Below are 18,297 nucleotides of genomic sequence, written 5' to 3'. Positions count from 1 at the left end.
CAACGGGTAGTGATCAATGGCTCCATGTCTAGTTGGCAGCCGGTATCAAGTGGAGTGCCCCAAGGGTTGGTCCTGGGGCCGGTTTTGTTCAATATCTTCATAAATGATCTGGAGGATGGTGTGGATTGCACCCTCAGCAAATTTGCGGATGATACTAAACTAGGAGGAGTGGTAGATACGGTGGCACGTAGGGATAGGATACAGAGGGACCTAGACAAATTGGAGGATTGGGCCAAAAGAAATCTGATGAGGTTCAACAAGGATAAGTGCAGGGTCCTGCACTTAGGACGGAAGAATCCCATGCACCGCTACAGACTAGGGACCGAATGGCTCGGCAGCAGTTCTGCGGAAAAGGACCTAGGGGTGACAGTGGACGAGAAGCTGGATATGAGTCAACAGTGTGCCCTTGTTGCCAAGAAGGCCAATGGCATTTTGGGATGTATAAGTAGGGGCATAGCCAGCAGATTGAGGGACGTGATCGTTCCCCTCTATTTGACATTGGTGAGGCCTCATCTGGAGTACTGTGTCCAGTTTTGGGCCCCACACTACAAGAAGGAGGTGGAAAAATTGGAGAGAGTCCAGCGAAGGGCAACAAAAATGATTAGGGGTCTGGAACACATGACTTATGAGGAGAGCCTGAGGGAACTGGGATTGTTTAGTCTGCAGAAGAGAAGAATGAGGGGGGATTTGATAGCTGCTTTCAACTACGTGAGAGGTGGTTCCAAAGAGGATGGTTCTAGACTATTCTCAGTGGTAGAAGATGACAGGAAAAGGAGTAATGGTCTCAAGTTGCAGTGGGGGAGATTTAGGTTGGATATTAGGAAAAACTTTTTCACTAGGAGGGTGGTGAAACACTGGAATGCATTACCTAGGGAGGTGGTAGAATCTCCTTCCTTAGAAGTTTTTAAGGTCAGGCTTGACAAAGCCCTGGCTGGGATGATTTATTTGGGGATTGGTCCTGCTTTGAGCAGGGGGTTGGACTAGATGACCTCCTGCGGTCCCTTCCAACCCTGATATTCTATGATTCTATGACACGAATGGAAGAGCAGAGCCCACTCCTGGGCTCACCCAGACCCCCCGGGCACAGAGCTGAGCCGCATCCCTTCCCCCGGCCCGGGCCTGGCATCACGCTGCTCACCAGGAAGATGAAGGCAGGGAAGCCAATCAGGGCGATGGCCGTGGACAGCTTCCTCTTGTTGCCCCCGCTGTAGGTGCTGGCCGGCTTGTCGGCATATTTGGTGAGCTCCAGCTTCTTCATCGCCCACTTCACCACCTGGAGGGGGGCACAGCGCGAGGAGGCTGTGGTTACTGGGCCCTGCTGGTGACAGCCTGCCTCCTGCAAGGGCCCAGCTATCACTGCAACGGGCCCTGGCCATAGCGCAAACGGGGACCAAGGTGCTCTGGGCTACAGGACGAGGAGATGCGCGGGCACAGAGCTCCCTGTCTTGTGCAGCCCAGGCCTATTGTGGGGAGCTGGAGCAGCTGCCCACGGGGGTTTTGGGAGTTCAAAGGGACATGCTGGATACACTAGGCCCCAAATCTCAACAGTGTTAGAATCAGCTGATGTGGACCATCCTCCGCATTCCCACTGGCCCCTCCTTCCAAGCCCAAAAGCCACCCTGCGGAGAAAGTCAGAGCCATCACTCCAGGGAGTCCCCAGCCCCTCGCACAAGGCGCAGGTGCTGGTGCTCTCCGGGCTCGCCCTCCAGCACAGACCAGCCGAGTGGGCATTGCCCAGGCTGGACTCCCAGAGAACCACGTATCTGGGGTGCGCACGGGAGTTCCGTGTGCACATGGGTCTGTGCGCGCCTGCCCGCAGGGGGGTGGGCGCGTTGCCAGGTAGGATGCAGGAAGCCGAGCTGCTCACTCCGGAGAGGTTTTTATCCCAGGGCGGTGGACAGGAGCTGATGGAGGCTTTGGTCTGCCCACAGCAGCTCAGTGGCAAGAGGGGGATAAACTGGCCTCTGGCCTGTCAAACACTCCCGTTGAATTAAGTCCTGGTACTTGGTAGCCGTGACCCACGCCACTGGCAGACAGCCAGTGCTGGCATTGAGAGCCCTCAGGAAGGACCAGCAGTGCAGTGCCAGGGGCTGTGGCTCCCCCGGTGTGACATGAAATGGCATTTCCAGAGCCAGTGGTACCAGCACCCCCAGTAACATCAAGACAGAGCCTCTCAGACCTGTGTCTAGGGGCTGTGGCAGCTGGGCCCTCTGCACCCAGCCCAGCATCGCCCACCTTGGGCTCGGTGGGGGGGTGGGCAACAGGACCTGGCCCATGGCAGGGAGAGCTCCTGCTGGTTGAGTGGCAGCCCTGGCTAAGCATAGGGGTGTCACTCCAGCCCAGGGCATGATCACAGAACAAGGGGAGGAGGAAAGCTCTGACCTGCTCCTGCCCAGGATTTCCTGCTCTGGGAGGGACTGGGAAGTTGGCCCTGTGTGATGATCTCTGACTCCCCTTCCTGAAGGCAGAAGCCCGGCCCAAATGGTTTCATTCTGCAAAGCCCCAGGAGCTCCCCAAGGCCTTACCCTCTCCTCGTCCTTCCAGGGGATGCCACGTAGCCGGGTGTAGAGCTCCAGGTGCTCCTGTGCCGTGAGCTCGTCGAACAGCGCATCAAACTGCGGACAGTAGCCCAAGCTCTGCTGCACCTGGAGGAGCTCCTTCAAGATGCTACGGGGAGAGGAAGGATGGTGCAATGGTTAGGGCACTAGCCCAGCACTTGGGAGATCTGGGTTCAAGTCCCTGCTCCACCACAGGCTTCCTGTGTGACTTTGGGCAAGTTCCTTCCTGGCTCTGTGCCTCAGTTTCCCCATCAGTAAAACACGGCTGGCTAGGGTGGTTGACATGGAGCAGAGCAGGCTACATCTGTGATCACTTTCTAGAGCTTTGCTACTGGACTGCCTCCTGCTTTGGAAAAACCAAATCCGTGGGCAGCCTGCATTCCCCCACTGCAACACCACGGGCCAAGGTCACTGAAAGTTCCAGGGGGGATGGATTTGCTCCAGTGTGAATGGCTCCAAGGGCCCCTCCCAGGGCTGGCTGGACACTCCCCCTTGAGGACCACCCACAGGCTGAGCTCCAGTCCCTCCCAGGAATGGGTGCACCGCCCATCACCCAGCGTAAACCTCACCTGACTGCGCCCCGTCTGCGGGTACCTGTGCCCATTGATGAAGGCTTCCCCTCCGGTGGTGCTCTCGTCCCCAGTCAGCATCTTGAAGGTGGTGGTCTTCCCTGCCCCGTTGACGCCCAGCAGCCCGAAGCACTCTCCGGGCCGCACGCCCACGCACAGACGGTCCACGGCCAGGATGCGCCCAATCTTGCGGGATTTGTACACCTGACCCGACAGGAACAAAGGGGCAGCTCACTGCCGTGCCTGCGGTGGGCTAGGATCCCTGGCCGCGGAGGGATCTGAACCCTGCAAGGCAAGGCGCTGGGCTCGCGACACACCGGCGCTGCCCAGGCCAAGGGCAGGCACAGGGCAAATGCACTGGTCCCCCCAGCCAACAGCTGTACTCTGGACGAGCTGGAGACCTGCCCCAGGCTCCAAACCCGACCTCCACAAGGTCACATGCATGCGGGCGCCATTCTCCTTTGGTTCTGGGATGTAGCGCCCCTTTCCCACCTGTGCTGGCTGGGGGATCTCCCGCCTGCCTGCCCCATGCTCACAGGGTAGGATCACACACAGAGGTTGATGTCTCTGAGCTAACACAGCCAAACCTCTTAGCTCAAGTGGCAAAGGCTCCTGGCTTCAGCCCGAGAGGGCCTGGGGTCAGCGACCCACAAAGGGGGGTGGTGCCAGGTCTATTCCCAGCGAGAGGGTGGAGAGGCCTTGTCCTGTCCCGGGCTAAAGGGGGCCGTCGGCAAGGATGGAGTTGCCCCTACCTTGGTGAGATTCTCAATCTTGAGCATGTCGTTGTCGGCATCGCCGCGCAGGACCCGGTGCCGTTCGTTCGCCACGTCGATGTCATCCTCAATGGGCTTGTTGGAGACGGTCAGCCGCCTGCAGGAGCAGGAGATGGGTCAGGGGAGCTGCGCTGCGTGGCCAGATAGGCCACAAGGTCTGTGCTCCCTTCCTCCTCCCAGCAGAGGGGACTTGGGGCCTCCACAAGGCAGTGTGGTCCAGTGAATGGAGCACAAGGCTAGGGCCCAGGAACCCCTGATTTCTAACCCCGCCTCTGTTCCAGCTTGCTAGATGACTGTATCTGGTCACCGCCCTCCACTGTGCCTCGGTTTCCCCACAGTAAAATGGGGTTGGTACCCCCCACCTCACAAGGGGCTGTCTGGATTCAGAGGACTGGGGATTAATGGCCCCGCTGGCAGTTTGATCTGCAGAGGAGTGACCCAGTTGGGAACAAATCTGTCCCTCTGGACCCAGGCTGAGCCATAAACTGCTCCTAGCCTCTTCCTGGATGGGCAGGGGGTTACTAAGCAATGGTGGAATACGTGCTATCTAGGGGCAAAGAGGCCACATGACAGGCTCCTCTCAGCCCTGCTTTGTAGACCCAGCAACTGGGGTAATATGTTCTGCTTCTGAACTAGGGGTGCTTATCTGAACCCCAGGCAGGTCCCAGAATCTGTCCCCCGCCACCGACTGGGATGAATTCATAGCCCCTGGCTCTCCGGGGGGCACCATCTTGTTCTGTGACTACGTCCCCTGATCCAGCCTGGCATCATGGCCGCCATGTCTGACACTCAGGGAGAACGCGAAGAACACTGCGCAGAGCCTCCCATTGCCCCCCTGACCCCACCACTCACTGTGGCTTCCGGAGGAAGTTATATTGGCACATGATGGTGATGAAGAAACCTACGAAGCCTTCAATTGTCATGGCGACCAGGCCCCGGGTCACAATGTCCCACTCAAAGGGCGATTTCATTTTATCAAACTGCCCTGGGGGGGGCAAACGAAGAATTAACAAGGGATAAGATCAGACCAAGATAAGAGCATAGGACTTACCACACTGCACCCGGGTCAAGCACCCATCTGGTATGGTATCCTGTCCCTGACAGCGACCAGTACTAGTGTTTCAGAGGAAGGCACGAACCCCCAGCAAATGCACTGTACTGGAGGGATGGGGATTCCTTCCTGATCAACATGTGCCCTGAAGCATGAGGATTGAGAGCACCAGTATTTTTTTCCCAAGATACCAATACAAGAGATTAACAGAGAGACAAGTCTTCTTAAACAAAGTAACCCTGGCAAACAGAGGAGCCCTCCTAATAATGCATAAGGAAGGAAATATTCACAGACAAAATCACCAGTGACTACACTGCTGAAATTTCCTGGTAGAAGGCCATTACAAATGCCCTGTAAATGATCTCAGACAACACCTAGCTTGTCAGCTCTGAGGCCCCGATCCTGCGAAGAAGCATACACACGCTTACCTGTGCACACCGAGTGGCGCCAGTGACGTCAATGGACTCACTCGCAGGGAGTAAAGTTACGCATATGGGTAAATACAGTAACTCCTCACTTAACGTCCTCCCGCTTAACATTGTTTCGAAGATACGTCGCTGCTCCATTAGGGAACATGCTCGTTTAAAGTTGTACAATGCTCCCTTATAACATCGTTTGGCTGCCTGCTCTGTCCACTGCTTGTAAGATTCTGTGGAAGAGCAGCGACTTTACAAGGGAACATTGCACAAGTTCCTCTTTTCCGCCTCCTCCCCCTCCCTCCCAGTGCTTCCCCCACTGCCAAACAGCTGCTTGGTGGCACTTAGGACTTTCTGAGAAGGAGGGGGAGGAGCGGGGATGCGCTGTGCTCCAGAGAAGTGGTGGAGTGGGGGTGGGAAGAGGTGGGCCTGGAGTGGAGTGGGGATAGGAAGAGGCAGGCCTGGAGCTAAGTCGGCGCCTGTTCTTCTGGGGGGAAGCCTGCGCCAGGTGCTTCCTAGCGTCCTTGCCTGCAGCGGGCTGTGCCTGTGTGGGGTAAGCCAGGGGCCCCTCCCACCCAGAGCACAGTACAGTATATAATGCCTTTTGTCTGCCCCCCCAAAATTTCCTTGGAAGCTAACCCCCCGCAGTTACATTAAATCTTATGGGAAAATTGGATTCGTTTAACATCGTTTCACTTAAGGTTGTATTTTTCAGGAACGTAACTACAATGTTAAGTGAGGAGTTACTGTACTTGTAGGGTCGGGGCTTTAGATCTTAAGCTCTTGGTCTGTGTATGAAGGATGCTGAGCAAAACGGGCCCCTGATACATTATAACTAAATGCTACAGTGAGAAGCCCAGATCTTAGTACACTGTCCACAACTAAGTTCAAGGAAAACCAAGGAGCAATGAAAGCCAACATTTTCATAATGCTGCCTGATACAAATGCAGGGCTGCAGACTCTCTGTTAGGAACAGACATTTGTCCACTAGGTGGAAGATAACCAAAGGGAGAAGGAGGTTTTAATTAAACACATTACATTACTGGAGTGGGACTCTGAAATGGAAACATATTTTCTTTCTAATGAAGGTGACGTGGTTTCGCTTTCAATTTTGCTTCACTTCTGGGATGGATGGCACACAGCATTTTGGGTGATTTGTGGTCACCAGCGCTAGATCTAGACAGAACAATGCCTTTCCATCCAGACATCCTTCACCAGTAAAGTCGTCTTGCAACTTTACAATATCAACTACATGGAAAACGCGAATTATAAGTCCTTGGTTTTTTAAAGGATTTCTCGGTACTTTCTGGAGCAGATTCTAAGATGCCAGCAGCTCTGGAATTAAATATGAAAGCAGTTTGGAAAGTGGAAAGAGGTTTCCAGGGCCAAGTTAAAGGGACCACAGTCAGACAGTGAGCTCCTTGGGGCAGGGACCGATTTTTGTTCTATGTCTGTGCAGCGCCTTGCACAACGTGGTCCTGGTCCTTGCACATGGCTCCTAGGTACCACAATAATACAAATAATAAATGACAAGAGGAAAAAAGTCTGTACAAATGGCTAGAGCTTCCCCCAGAGTGAATTGCAAAAAGTCCAGTGATCACTAATAATAGAAACCGCGTCTCTGATGCACTCAGTGGAACCTGGACAAAGTTTAAGTTGGGAAATTTAGGCTAGTTTCTTCTGGGCTACGCGTTGCTAACAGTGAGCGAGACGGTCGGAACCGATGCAGCCCTTGTGATTACGCTGTGGTCGTGGCTAGCAGCCCTAGCCATGCCCCATGGATTGTGCTAGGAGCTGCACAAATACAGAACAATAAGATGTGTGGCAAGGTACCTCTTTTCTCTCGCCAGCCTCAGCATTTCTCCCCTCCGGTGATGGTGGGCCTGGGGTAATCAGTCCCACTCAGGCAGGGTTTGCCTTCCCCTTTGGTGCTCCCTTGGTTGGGTCTTCATGATAGGCCTGAGGGTAAGCCTAAGGGGTGCTCCTTCCCCCACTCAAAAAAGGGAAACAGTCCCACAGACCCAAACAAATGGGTGATACCTTTCCCTGCCTCCTCGCTGGGACAGGGTGTATCCTCTTGTTTGTCCTGGGGTGTCAGTCCTTCCCCTACCTGGCGCTCAGGCTTGTCTGCTTCCCCTGTGGGAAGGAACACCACCTCTCCTCCTGGACAAGCCCCTTCCCGGCTGCAACTAGCCTGGTAACAGCTGGTGTCTCCCTCTCTCTCCTCCCTTTCTCTCACTGGAGAAGGGGTATTAAAAGGTCTCAGGCAGCCCTTAATTGGATTCAGGTGTCTCTAATTAACCTCAGGTAACCCTTTCTCAGTTTGTAAGGAAAAGGGCCTTTAACAGTATAGGGCTAACATATCTGCCTTCCACTGCCCTCTTGCAGCCGTCCGGCCTGACGTTACCACAGATGGTACCTGCCCATTCCCCCCCACCACCCCATAGACTGCATCAGCTCTCACTTCCTATCTCTACCATGCAAACCTGTCCGGCAGCCACGATGGGTCCCAAGGACAGCCAGTGGGTAAGGTCAGAGACTTGCTGCCCCTTCCAGCGTCTGAGCAAGGGCCTTACCGATCTTGGCGTAGTATTCGTTGATGTATTCATTGTAGGCCATTTCCATCAGCCCGTGGCCCAGGTTGTAGTTGGGGAAGATGAGGAAGCAGCTCTTCAGGTAGCTGTTAACGACCTTCAGGTCCTGCCGAGATGGGAGGAGGAGGAGATGACACCCCCCCCAAACTTCCTTGTGCCCACCCTGATAGAAGTGCCCCAGAGACCAAAGGCTGCAGCATGTGGTGTGAGGATCTCCTGCATGGCCTCTCTGGCGCGGGGTCTCACCGCTGGCATGCAGTCTGCACTATGGCCCCCTTCCTCCCCCACCTGTCACAGGCTCCCTGCAATCCTGGCCGTTGGTTTGGCGGCCACGCTGGCCTGGAAAATCACAGGGGCGGGCCCACAGCAGTTCTAGCAGGGCTGAGGATGGCTGATCTAGGCAGGACAGGGAAGGCCGGCCCCACCCCTTTTTGGGGGCCCACAGGAGCACGTACCTTGTCATGCTCGAAGAGCTGCAGCAGAAAGGTGGCGACAGTGGCCGTGATGCCAATGAAGAGGTTGATAACGATCAGGAAGACGTATGCTGAGCTGGGAACCTCAAACCAGAAGGAGGCTGGGTACATGATGGGGGTGATGGACCAGCTGGTGTCAACAGAACGCCCAGGTGAGTGCATCATACGGAGGACCGAGCCCTGGCCCTGCCCGTACCGCCTGGCCTGCCCACCCCATTCATACTAGGCCTAGTGAGCCACAGCCCCTAACTCTGGGATCCTTGGTTCATTAGCTAGAAACACAGAGGAGCTTTAGCCAATTCTCAGCCAGCTCCTTCCAGAGCAAATCCTGAGCCAGTGAAGGCTGCCCGAGACAGTCTCCAAATAAAACACATAAGCAACCTCTCCGCCTTGCTCTAGTGACTTCCACCACGGATCTCGAAGCGCTTCAGACACCAGTGGAGCCTGCCTTGCATGATGGGTTGCAGACAGGGGACACCCTTACCCAAATCATGGCCCACATTTTCAGAAGTAGCTTCCATTTGTGGGCTTCCAGCTTGAGGGGTTTGGGCTGGGGCTGAGCACTCAGAACTCAGAGCTGCAGGTGCTCACGTCCTGAGGCCTGGTCTGCACTGGGATCCCTGCCACTGGGGCAGATGGATTCTGGGGTGAGCTGCACCAGGGCAAGCCCCGATCTACACCAATGCAGCATGCCTACACCTTGCACCAGTGGCTGAAACTCCAGCGTACACAAGGCCTCAGCATTTGGGGGGAGGGATAGCTCAGTGGTTTGAGCATTGGCCTGCTAAACCCAGGGTTGGGAGTTCAATGCTTGAGGTGGCCATTTAGGGATCTGGGGCAAAAATTGGGGATTAGTCCTGCTTTGAGCAGGGGGTTGGACTAGATGACCTCCTGAGGTCCCTTCCAACTCTGATATTCTATGATTCTATGATCTCCGGCTGGGCACCCTGAACATTTTGGCCCAAGCAATTCGCTCAGGATCCCACACAAAGTTCTTGGCACAGCCAGTTCTCCTGACACCCAGCCCCATGCTCTAACCACACAACCATCCTTCATCCCTTCAAGGAACCAGGGGGTTCGCGAGTTCAAGTCGATGGGGAACAGGAGAAGGTCCAGTCTGTGGTAGGATGGGTCAGGGAGTGGCCTCATGGGGTGGCAGCACAGAGCAGCCCAGAGGCTGACAGATGGGTCTGGCTTCAGAATTTATAATTCTACAGTGACGAAAACATCTGTCAAAACAGAAGCCCAAAAGGCAGGACCATACAGCTTCTGCATCATTAGGCATTTTGCTAGAAGGCTGCCTGACACAGTGCCCCCAGCTCCGTTGCTGGCTATTAGAAACTCCCCATCTAGCCGTGCATGTGAAGCTAGTGTGGGCTGGCAGCCCCTGAGCCAGAGGCTGTCCATTTATCCACAGCACAGGGACAGCATGGGCAGCAGCAGTCCAACCTTCTCTTGTCGGGCCCTGCTGACGCCCCTCATCACTGCTCTCCTTTCATTCCCCTCCCAGAGCATGCGTGTCCCCCGAGCAATGGCCAGCCAGGCGGACGTACCCATAGAGCAGGAAGAGTGAGAGGACGGCTGGGAAGTTGGTGGGGGACGTATACGCTGGGAGGTCAAACACAAAGAGGATGATGATGCAGCATGTGGCCGGCACCAGGTAATTCAGCTGGAAAACAGACACACCAGAAAAAAGAAAAGGAAGACTTGTGGCACCTTAGAGACTGTCACGGAGTCCCCGGGCGATGCTCTGGAACTGCTCCCTACAAAGCCAGGCAGGACTCTGGGGAAGTCTCCTTTCTGTGAGCAGCCTGTCTTCAGGACCCACAGCTCATACAACTTCCACCTTCCTGGGTCTGACCTCGGAGCATTCAGCATCCTCTGCCCCTCCGTGCACTTCCCCCAGCGAGTCCGCCCAGGCGGGGTCCTGGGGAAGCCAGAGGGTCCTGCACCCCAACTCCGCAGTCAGACGTGACTCTCAGCCAGCCAGTAAAACCGAGGTTTATTAGACGACAGGAACATGGTCTAAAACAGAGCTTGTAGGTACAGAGAACAGGACCCCTCAGCTGGGTCCATTTTGGGGGGCAGTGAGCCGGACAACCACATCTGCACTTCACTCCATGTCCCCAGCCAGCCCCAAACTGACTCTCTCCAGCCCCTCCTCCTTTGGGCTTTGTCCCTTTCCCGGGCCAGGAGGGCACTTGATTCCTTTGTTCTCCAACCCTTTAGCTCTCACCTTGCAGGGGGGAAGGGCCCAGGCCATCAATTGCCAGGAAACAGGGTGTTGGCCATTCTCTGTGTCCAGACCCCTGCACATACCTGCCCTCTAGGGCTCTGCAACGATCATACAGCCTTATCCCACCACCTAGATACTTAAGAACTGCATAGGGGAAACTGAGGCACCCTTACAGTATTCAGAGGAAACATTAAGAAAAGTCCCGCTTTGTCACAGAGACTAACAAATTTATTTGAGCATAAGCTTTCGTGAGCTACAGCTCACTTCATCGGATGCTGTAGCTCATGAAAGCTTATGCTCAAATAAATTTGTTAGTCTCTAAGGTACCACAAGTCCTCCTGCTCTTTTTGCGGATACAGACTAACACGGCTGCTACTCTGAAACCAGACACACCAGAGAGGAGAGTGAACTGTGCTGGGGTGGAGCTAAGAGGAGACCCCCATCCTCCTTTCAGGAGGCAGTGAATTCAGAGCCCAGGGAAGCAGGTCTGGGGTAGGAAACCCCCAATACAAAGTTTTGACGGCATAGCTATTTTGGTCAGGGGGTCAAAAAACACAACCCCCCAAACCAAGATAGCGACGCTGGCTAAACCCCCAGGGTGCATGCAGCAATGCTGACAGACAGGGCTTATGGCTGCTTAGCGCTGGGGGAGGTGGTGGTGATAAAAACATCTTCTCTCAGCATACCCTGCGTCCACACTAGGGGGCTCTGCTGGTGCAGCCATATTGGCAAAGCATCTGTAGTGCAGACAAAGCCCCAGCCGATGGGCTTTGCTCCCAAACTGGTCTCACCGTGCTCAGAGCCAAATACAAAACCAACCTCTCAGGCTCTCGGCAAGTCACCCCACCCCCACCCCAATAACCTACCCGCCAAGGAAGCTATTTCTCCTACAGGTTGGGCGGGCTGAAAGAGAGCGACGAAGAGATTGTTACGGTGACTTCTTTCCCAAAGGCCTGGAGGTGCTAGACGCTGCAGAACTGGGGCCAGACCAGCTCGCACCGAGATCATGTGCAGACTGCCCCGTCGCACCCTCAGGGCACCGTGGGAAATGGCTGCAATGGAACTTGTCCCATAGCACGTTTAATCGCAGACGCCCAATGGTCCTGTTCTTCTTAAGGGGCCAAAATGGGCCTATTTCCCGGGGATGTTTTCACGGCGCGTTTCATGGCTCGTTCCAGCTGATCTCCACTTCCATCACACGTCTCAAAACTCCCCTTCAGAGACGTGAAAAGGGGCCAAAGCAAGCACGGAGCACACCCAGAGCACTCCCCCACAGCCTTGCCAAGCTGCCCCCACCCCTCACTCCAGGCCTGGGTGGAAAGGCCGAAGGAGGAACTCGCTATGTTAAAGGACATGGCTCGGAATGGATCGTCCTGGCCACAGGATGTGAGAGGACACAAGTTCCTCACGGACGTCGCCCATTGCCCCGCCTGTGCTCCCACTGCGCCCCACAGGCCCACAGCCGAACCCCTTCCCCACCCCCAGCCACCTCACTATAGGCAACCTGGCTGTGCACTCCCCAGGGCCGACGCCCTAGATGGAGCAAGGGGCAGGATGCAGTCATACCATCAGCAAGGAGCCCACAGCAGAGGCGAGGGAAGCAAGGTGCCACATGACAAGCAATCCCCATGGATAGAACAAGGTCCTGGCCAGTGCCCCAGGCGTAAATGAGGCAGTGACCCTCAGCTGATGGGTGGGAAATACTCTGCAGACCCTTCTCCCGGGCCGTCTGCTAACTGGGGGAAGGAAGGAGAAGCTCCGGCACTGGGAGAGCTTGCGTGATAAGGACCTTCCTGTGGATGGATCACCCCTCCAGGGACCACACACGCAGGGCTGGACAGAGGCCTCCCTCGTGGACATCCTGTGTATAATCAGCCCCTGCTCAGACAGCCCCCAGGCAGCCGCCCTGCCCCCAGGCTCCTTTGCCATCCAGGTCTGAGTGAGGCAGCCCAGTGGCCCTTCTCGGCTCTTACCATGTCCCACACGTAGTTGGCCAACCAGTAGATCACTGGGTCGCAGCCGCTGACAAACTGCAGGTGCTTGGCTTTGGTGGCCTTCTCGGCCACCAGGAACACCACGAAGCTGGCCGGCACGAAGGACATGGCCACGATGATGAAGATGGCGATGACCACATCTGTGCCTTGCAGGCTGCGGCGGAGGAAGAGCGGCAGAAACGGGAGCGAGAAGGAGGGAAGCAGAGGGGGACGGGGGTTAGCCCTGGTGGGAGAACTGTCCCCCAGGTTACTCCACATATTACTGCTCACTTCACAGCTGGGTATCCCTGCAAGGAAACCAGCCCAAAGGCTGCTCCGTGTGTGCACATGCGGGGGAGCGTGTGTTTTGTGGGGCATGAATAAGGCTAGTTGTTAGTCATGGAAACACAGATTTTGGCCCAGATCCTCAGAAGTATTTAGACTCCAAACTTCCATGGATTTCATCGGGGATTAGGAGCCTACATCCCTTCATGGAGTGGGGGCCTGTGTGACTTTGTTTTTCAGGCTGGCCAGGATCTCTCTCCTCTCAGCCTCTTGCAAGGGGTGGCAATGGGCTGGCACAGCTCCTCGCCTCCTGGGCCTGGCAACCTTTGCCATAGAAAACCTAGTGGGGGCTCCCTCCATTTTCATCCAACACACTCTCCCCCACCCAGCCAGGCGTGTGCACACCACCCGTGAGCTCATTGGGTACACACAGATAATCCAGGGAGAGGCTGGCACTCGTCTTGTTCATCGGATGGTTGGTCACTGTGATGCCTGCAGCAAAACGTGACAGGAAACATAGTGAGAGCTGGTGTGTAACAACAGCCCTTTGCGCCCCCACCCCCGTGGATCAGCCCTGGAACAACCCCTCGCTCTCTCAGCGCCCTGCCCCTCGGCTCAGCCCTGACATAGGCCGGGCTCTAGCCACAGCTCCCTGCTGGGGGACAGAAGGGAATTATCCAAGGATCTCAGAGCACTTTGCAAACGTTAACTGACAGGCCTCATGTCAGCCGGCAAGGCCAGCGCCATCCCCATGTCACAGGTGCACACGCTGCAGCATGGAGAGCTTAAGGGACATGCCCAAGGTCATTTAGGGTCTAAACCTGCCCCCACCACAGAGAGACCTGACTCCAATCCCCTGCTCTAACCACTAGACCACAAAGCCTCTCAAGACAGACATGGGTTTTCAAACCCAACTCCCAGTGTCGCAAGAGCAGCGAGACCAGAGTCTGTCTAGTCACTAGCCTGCCCACTAGGACATTTCCTCCTCCCCCTCTGTTAGCCCGTGGGTCGATTCTACACCAGAGCCGGAGGGGTCTGTCTCAGGGGGGTTTTTAGCTCATCTATTCTCATTATCGCTCGTCAGGTCCGAGTCCCCAGCCTGGCTTGGCCAGCTCACCGTAGGCGGCGGGGTTCCCTCTGCTCTTGGGCAGGTTGGCACGCAGGATGGCGTTGTTCAGCGCGTTCAGATAGGTGGGCATACTGTGGTAGCCCTTGTTGTTGTAGAAGACCTGGAAGGGCAGAGCAGAGATGCACAGTCAGCTCTGGGAGCTCCAGCAGGGTGCCCTGCTCCAGGAGGGGCTGGGGGAGGCCGGGGGAAGCGGAGGGGCTGGGGTGGTTGGCAGCATGTGAAAGCTGGCACCAGGTCCATCCTGCAAGGCCTGGCATAGGACACAGAGTCCCTATGTGGGGCCCTCTGGGGTCACCCGCCTTCCTCCCAAAAGCCGCTCTCTCTAGTCCATGGCCCGCGTGGCTGGCAATGGAGCCCACCTCCAAATAACATCAAGCTACCGAGTGCTGCTGAGGGGCACCAGAGAGAGCAGGGGTCGCAGCATGGCAAGCTTCCGTGGGGTGATCGCTGGGGGGTACACCTGTCCTCCAGCAAACAAGCTCACTTGTGAGGGGCCCCGGAACAAGATCTGACCTTTTTCCCCTTTCCAAGAGCATGCAGGGAAGCCTGTACATCCCTCTTGCTCTGGGACCCCTTCGGTGGGACTCTGGAAGGAGGGCGGGTCTTTGTGGGGGGACGCAGAGGGATGGGGCTGACACAGGGACAGAACCTTCCCCAGCTCTCAGAGGATCCCCCACCTGGGCTGTTCTCCTGACCGCGATCTTCCGCACCATAGGAGGGGCCTGGGCGCCAAAGGACGCTGGGATGGATTTCTGGACATTGCCAACCGTGATCGCTCCATACCTAGGGCAGAAGGGGAAGCAAACAAAAGGCTGGGGCCACCTTCTTTCAGCCCAGACAACACAGAGGAAAGACGAGCCGTTGGAAGAATGGGACCTGAGCCTCCCCTCAAATGCTGGGCTCCATGGGGGGAACCTGAGCGAGGGCAGGACAGTGAACCCCGGCCAGAGCCCCCAGACACCACTTCCGACCTGCGAGCTGCTCCCACCACCGGCTGTGACCCAACCCCTGAAAGCCGGCTGCTTCATCCACGAGGCCTGGTGTCACGGCCACTGCAGAGCCAGGCCAAGCTACTCCTTGCTTGGCCAGAGGTTGCCACTGAGCGCCCAGGGGCCCTTCTCCGCCCTCCATTCCAGGGGCAAGCCGAGAGCAAAACGCAGCCTAGGCAGGGGGCGACGGGGGCTGGAAACCGAGGCCTGCACTGTCAGCGGCAGGGCAGTGGGACCAGCGTTACTGAGCGGGTCTGCCCAGCCTTCGGAGCAGGAGCCAACTCCAGCCAAAAGTTTCCCCTCAGTAGGTCCCTGCACAGCACAGCTGTGGCCACTGCAGGGCTCCTCCTTTCTGCAGCCCCCCGAGGGAAATCTCAGAGGACTCAGACAGCCTGGGAGGGGCGGGTGCGGGGGGGAATGGTCACATCCTACTGCCCTGGCCCGCTGCGGGCCAGCGCTTTCCCAGCCGGGGGCTCTCTCTGTGCCCCTAGTTGGCTAGCCTTGAGACAGGCTCAGCGAGCGGCTGCTGCAACACATCCCAGGGACAACCCTACCAAACAGGAAAGGCAGAGCCTCTGGAGAGGGACTTTCAGAGAGTGCTGGGCACCCCCCTCCGAAGATCAGGCCCCTACCACATGTCCCAAGCTGGGCCCCACAAAGGGAAGCGCCCAGAGTCACCGGCCAGCTTTGAAAATCCTGGCTGTGATGCAGGAAAAAAAAAAAAAAATCAACCAGTGATCATCTGATTGGACCCCAATGGGGTCAGCTCAGCCCCTGACCCGCCCCCTCTCCTCCACCATCTCTGCCGTGTCTATAGGGTTGCCACTTTTGGTTGCAATACCCCGGAGGTTTCATCACATGACAAACTTTAATTAAAGATTCACCTTTAATTCCTGGAGAGTCCAGGACAATCCTGGAGAACTGACAACTCTACGTGTATTGTCTAGCTCTCCCCTCAGTCCCTCCAAGTGCTGCGTCTTCCCCGTTCTAGGACCCGAGCTGACTAGACTAAAGCTAGCTCAGGTATGGCTACTGAAGCGGTGATCTCAGCTTCCCCTCCGGCCTGCTGCTGGGAACCTGCCTCGCCTCGATGCCACCGGTCCTGTTCCAGTCTTAGCCCTGCCTCCCTCGGACCCCGGCTGGGACACTCCCCCCGATGTGGAGGAGCAGAAGTGCCCCTCACCTGTGCAGCCGGAAGCGGTCCGACGTGTACAGCATGTACTCCGAGATGTTGCGCCCTGTGATGTCCACCAGGATGTCCCCTGTCACCACCTTCATCTGGGGCGGGTGGCCTCCCACGCCGCTGGGGCAGAAGAAGCCCGTCCCCTGCATGGAGCAGGTGCATTTGATGGGCTCATGGATGAGGCGGGGCAGGGACGGGGCCAAAGTGACAGTCTCTGAGGAGACAAGAGGAGACAGGTGATCCTCAGGAGCGCTCGTTCTGCAGAGCACCCACTCTGTGTCCAGGTGAAGGGCAGGAACCCTGCAGCACTGCCCTGCTGTGACAGCCGTGGCTGTGACTGCTTTAGGGGGAGAGGGGAAAGCACCTGGGGCAGGAGCGAATGAGGGTTTTGGCTGTATGGCAATCACAGGATGTGACTACGGCTCAAGTAAACACACCGGAGTTTGCTTTAGACTGGCTAGGTCAGGCATCAGAGCAGCGAAGGCGTGGCAGCAAAGGCCTCAGCAGAGGCCTGAGGAATCAACCAGGGATCCGGGCGCGCTTGTCCGGCCTGTGCTGAGAACTTCACTGCTCCAGGACCGAGCTGGCCAGATTAAAGCTAGCTCAGGTATGACTACCAGAGTGGCAATCCGTACCCTGACACACAGACATGTAGGGGGAAAGCAGACGTGTTCCTGCGGCCCCCCAGCATCGGAATTCAGACAGAGATGAACTCCCAAGTGCTCACTGGGGCTGAATCTCTGTCCTTTAAGATGCCCCTATCGTTCATCCTCTTAAAATGACTTCTGGTTGCAAATGAACCAAAGGGGTGTTCAGAGCGGGTGAGGAGAATGAATAGGAGCATATGAGAGACTGAAACAACTGGGACTGTTACCTTAGAAAGGAGATGAACAAGAGGAGACATGATACAAGAAGATCAAATAATGAATGGTCTAGAGAAGGGAAATCTGGAGCTTCTGTTATCTCTGCCTCACAACGTAAGGACAAGGGGACGTTCAATAGAATTGAAAGGTCACAAATTCAAAACCAATACAAGGAAAGGCTTTTTCACACAATACACATGTAGCCTGTGGAACTCACTACCACAGGAAGTCACCAAGGCCAAGAATGTAACAAGATTCAAAAAGGAATCAGGCACTTATACGGACAGCAAGAACATCCAGAGCTCTGAGTTATGCTAACAAATACTTCAGGTGGGGTATTGAACTTCATGCTTCAGGGTTTGAGCTGATTTCTATTAGAAATGAGGAGGAGACCTACATGGGACACAAACTATCCCACATCTGCTATAGCGGGGTTCTTACACTCTGAACAGCTGGTTCCGGCCACCTTCAGAGCCAGGATGCTGGACTAGACAGACTTTGGGTCTGACCCAGTCTGGCAATTCCCATGTTCCTAAACCCTGTGTGCCCAGTAAAGCTCTGCCCCTCCCTGACAGGCATTATGGGAAAGTCTCAGACAAGCCTGTCAGTGGCTTGAGCAAAATGTGCTGCTCTGTGAGCCCCACAGCAATGCCAGAGACCCGCATTCTAATCCTCCCACCGCTGCCTTGGCTGGGCAGAGTATGTGTTGCTTTGCCGGAGGTCCCGTTTCCCCCTGACTCTTGCCAGGCCAGACGTTACCTTTGACAGTGGAGGGGTACGTGGTGGAGTTCCAGGCGTGCACCATGTCGTCATCCATGGAGACGGGGTAGTCGGAGGGGGCAGGGGATGGGGGCGGTGGCACGAAGTTGGAGAGCGGCAGACCCTGGGTGAAGGAATCGACGCACATGGCGTCGAAGTACTTGGCCGCCAGCATCTTGGACTCGTTGCTGTTGAGGTTCAGGGTCTGCACCAGCTGGTCCAGGGTGCTATTGAAGGCCGTCTTCAGCACACACGTGGCCCCCACCCCGGAGGGCAGGTGGAAGGTGTTGACAAGCTGCTGGGGGCTGGCATCGGGCGACAGCTTCATGCTGTGGAGAGGGACCGCGGGTAAGAAGGGCTTAGTGAGCAGGGGACGCTTCTGTGGCTCCTCTGGGTCAGTCAGGCTCCCTAGGACGGGCCTGAGAAACCCTCTTGCTTGCAGGCCA

General features: G+C 56.2%; 1 protein-coding gene across 4 annotated transcripts in view; it reads right to left on the bottom strand.

Annotated features, from left to right (window-relative positions):
* ABCA2 (ATP binding cassette subfamily A member 2) overlaps positions 1 to 18,297 on the bottom strand; it is a 138,316-nt gene that overhangs the window by 14,936 nt on the left and 105,083 nt on the right. For all 4 annotated transcript variants that reach the window (XR_006286154.1, XM_037879843.2, XM_043530374.1 and 1 more), the window contains 14 exons: positions 17,852 to 18,180; positions 16,230 to 16,443; positions 14,735 to 14,840; positions 14,046 to 14,157; positions 13,360 to 13,420; positions 12,644 to 12,818; positions 9,988 to 10,103; positions 8,417 to 8,564; positions 7,944 to 8,067; positions 4,753 to 4,885; positions 3,880 to 3,997; positions 3,153 to 3,331; positions 2,526 to 2,667; positions 1,139 to 1,273 (listed from right to left, as the gene is read on the bottom strand). Coding sequence is in view for 3 of the 4 variants with exons in the window: in XM_037879843.2 (XP_037735771.1) it covers positions 1,139 to 1,273; positions 2,526 to 2,667; positions 3,153 to 3,331; positions 3,880 to 3,997; positions 4,753 to 4,885; positions 7,944 to 8,067; positions 8,417 to 8,564; positions 9,988 to 10,103; positions 12,644 to 12,818; positions 13,360 to 13,420; positions 14,046 to 14,157; positions 14,735 to 14,840; positions 16,230 to 16,443; positions 17,852 to 18,180 (2,092 nt within the window). In the remaining variant the exon portion in view is untranslated. The remainder of the gene's footprint in view (positions 1 to 1,138; positions 1,274 to 2,525; positions 2,668 to 3,152; positions 3,332 to 3,879; positions 3,998 to 4,752; positions 4,886 to 7,943; positions 8,068 to 8,416; positions 8,565 to 9,987; positions 10,104 to 12,643; positions 12,819 to 13,359; positions 13,421 to 14,045; positions 14,158 to 14,734; positions 14,841 to 16,229; positions 16,444 to 17,851; positions 18,181 to 18,297) is intronic.

Source organism: Chelonia mydas, chromosome 16, assembly GCF_015237465.2.
Source record: "Chelonia mydas isolate rCheMyd1 chromosome 16, rCheMyd1.pri.v2, whole genome shotgun sequence".
Lineage (NCBI taxonomy): Eukaryota > Metazoa > Chordata > Testudines > Cheloniidae > Chelonia > Chelonia mydas.
The sequence above is the reverse complement of the archived record's forward strand: the minus strand, read 5'-3'. Positions and strand labels throughout refer to the sequence as shown.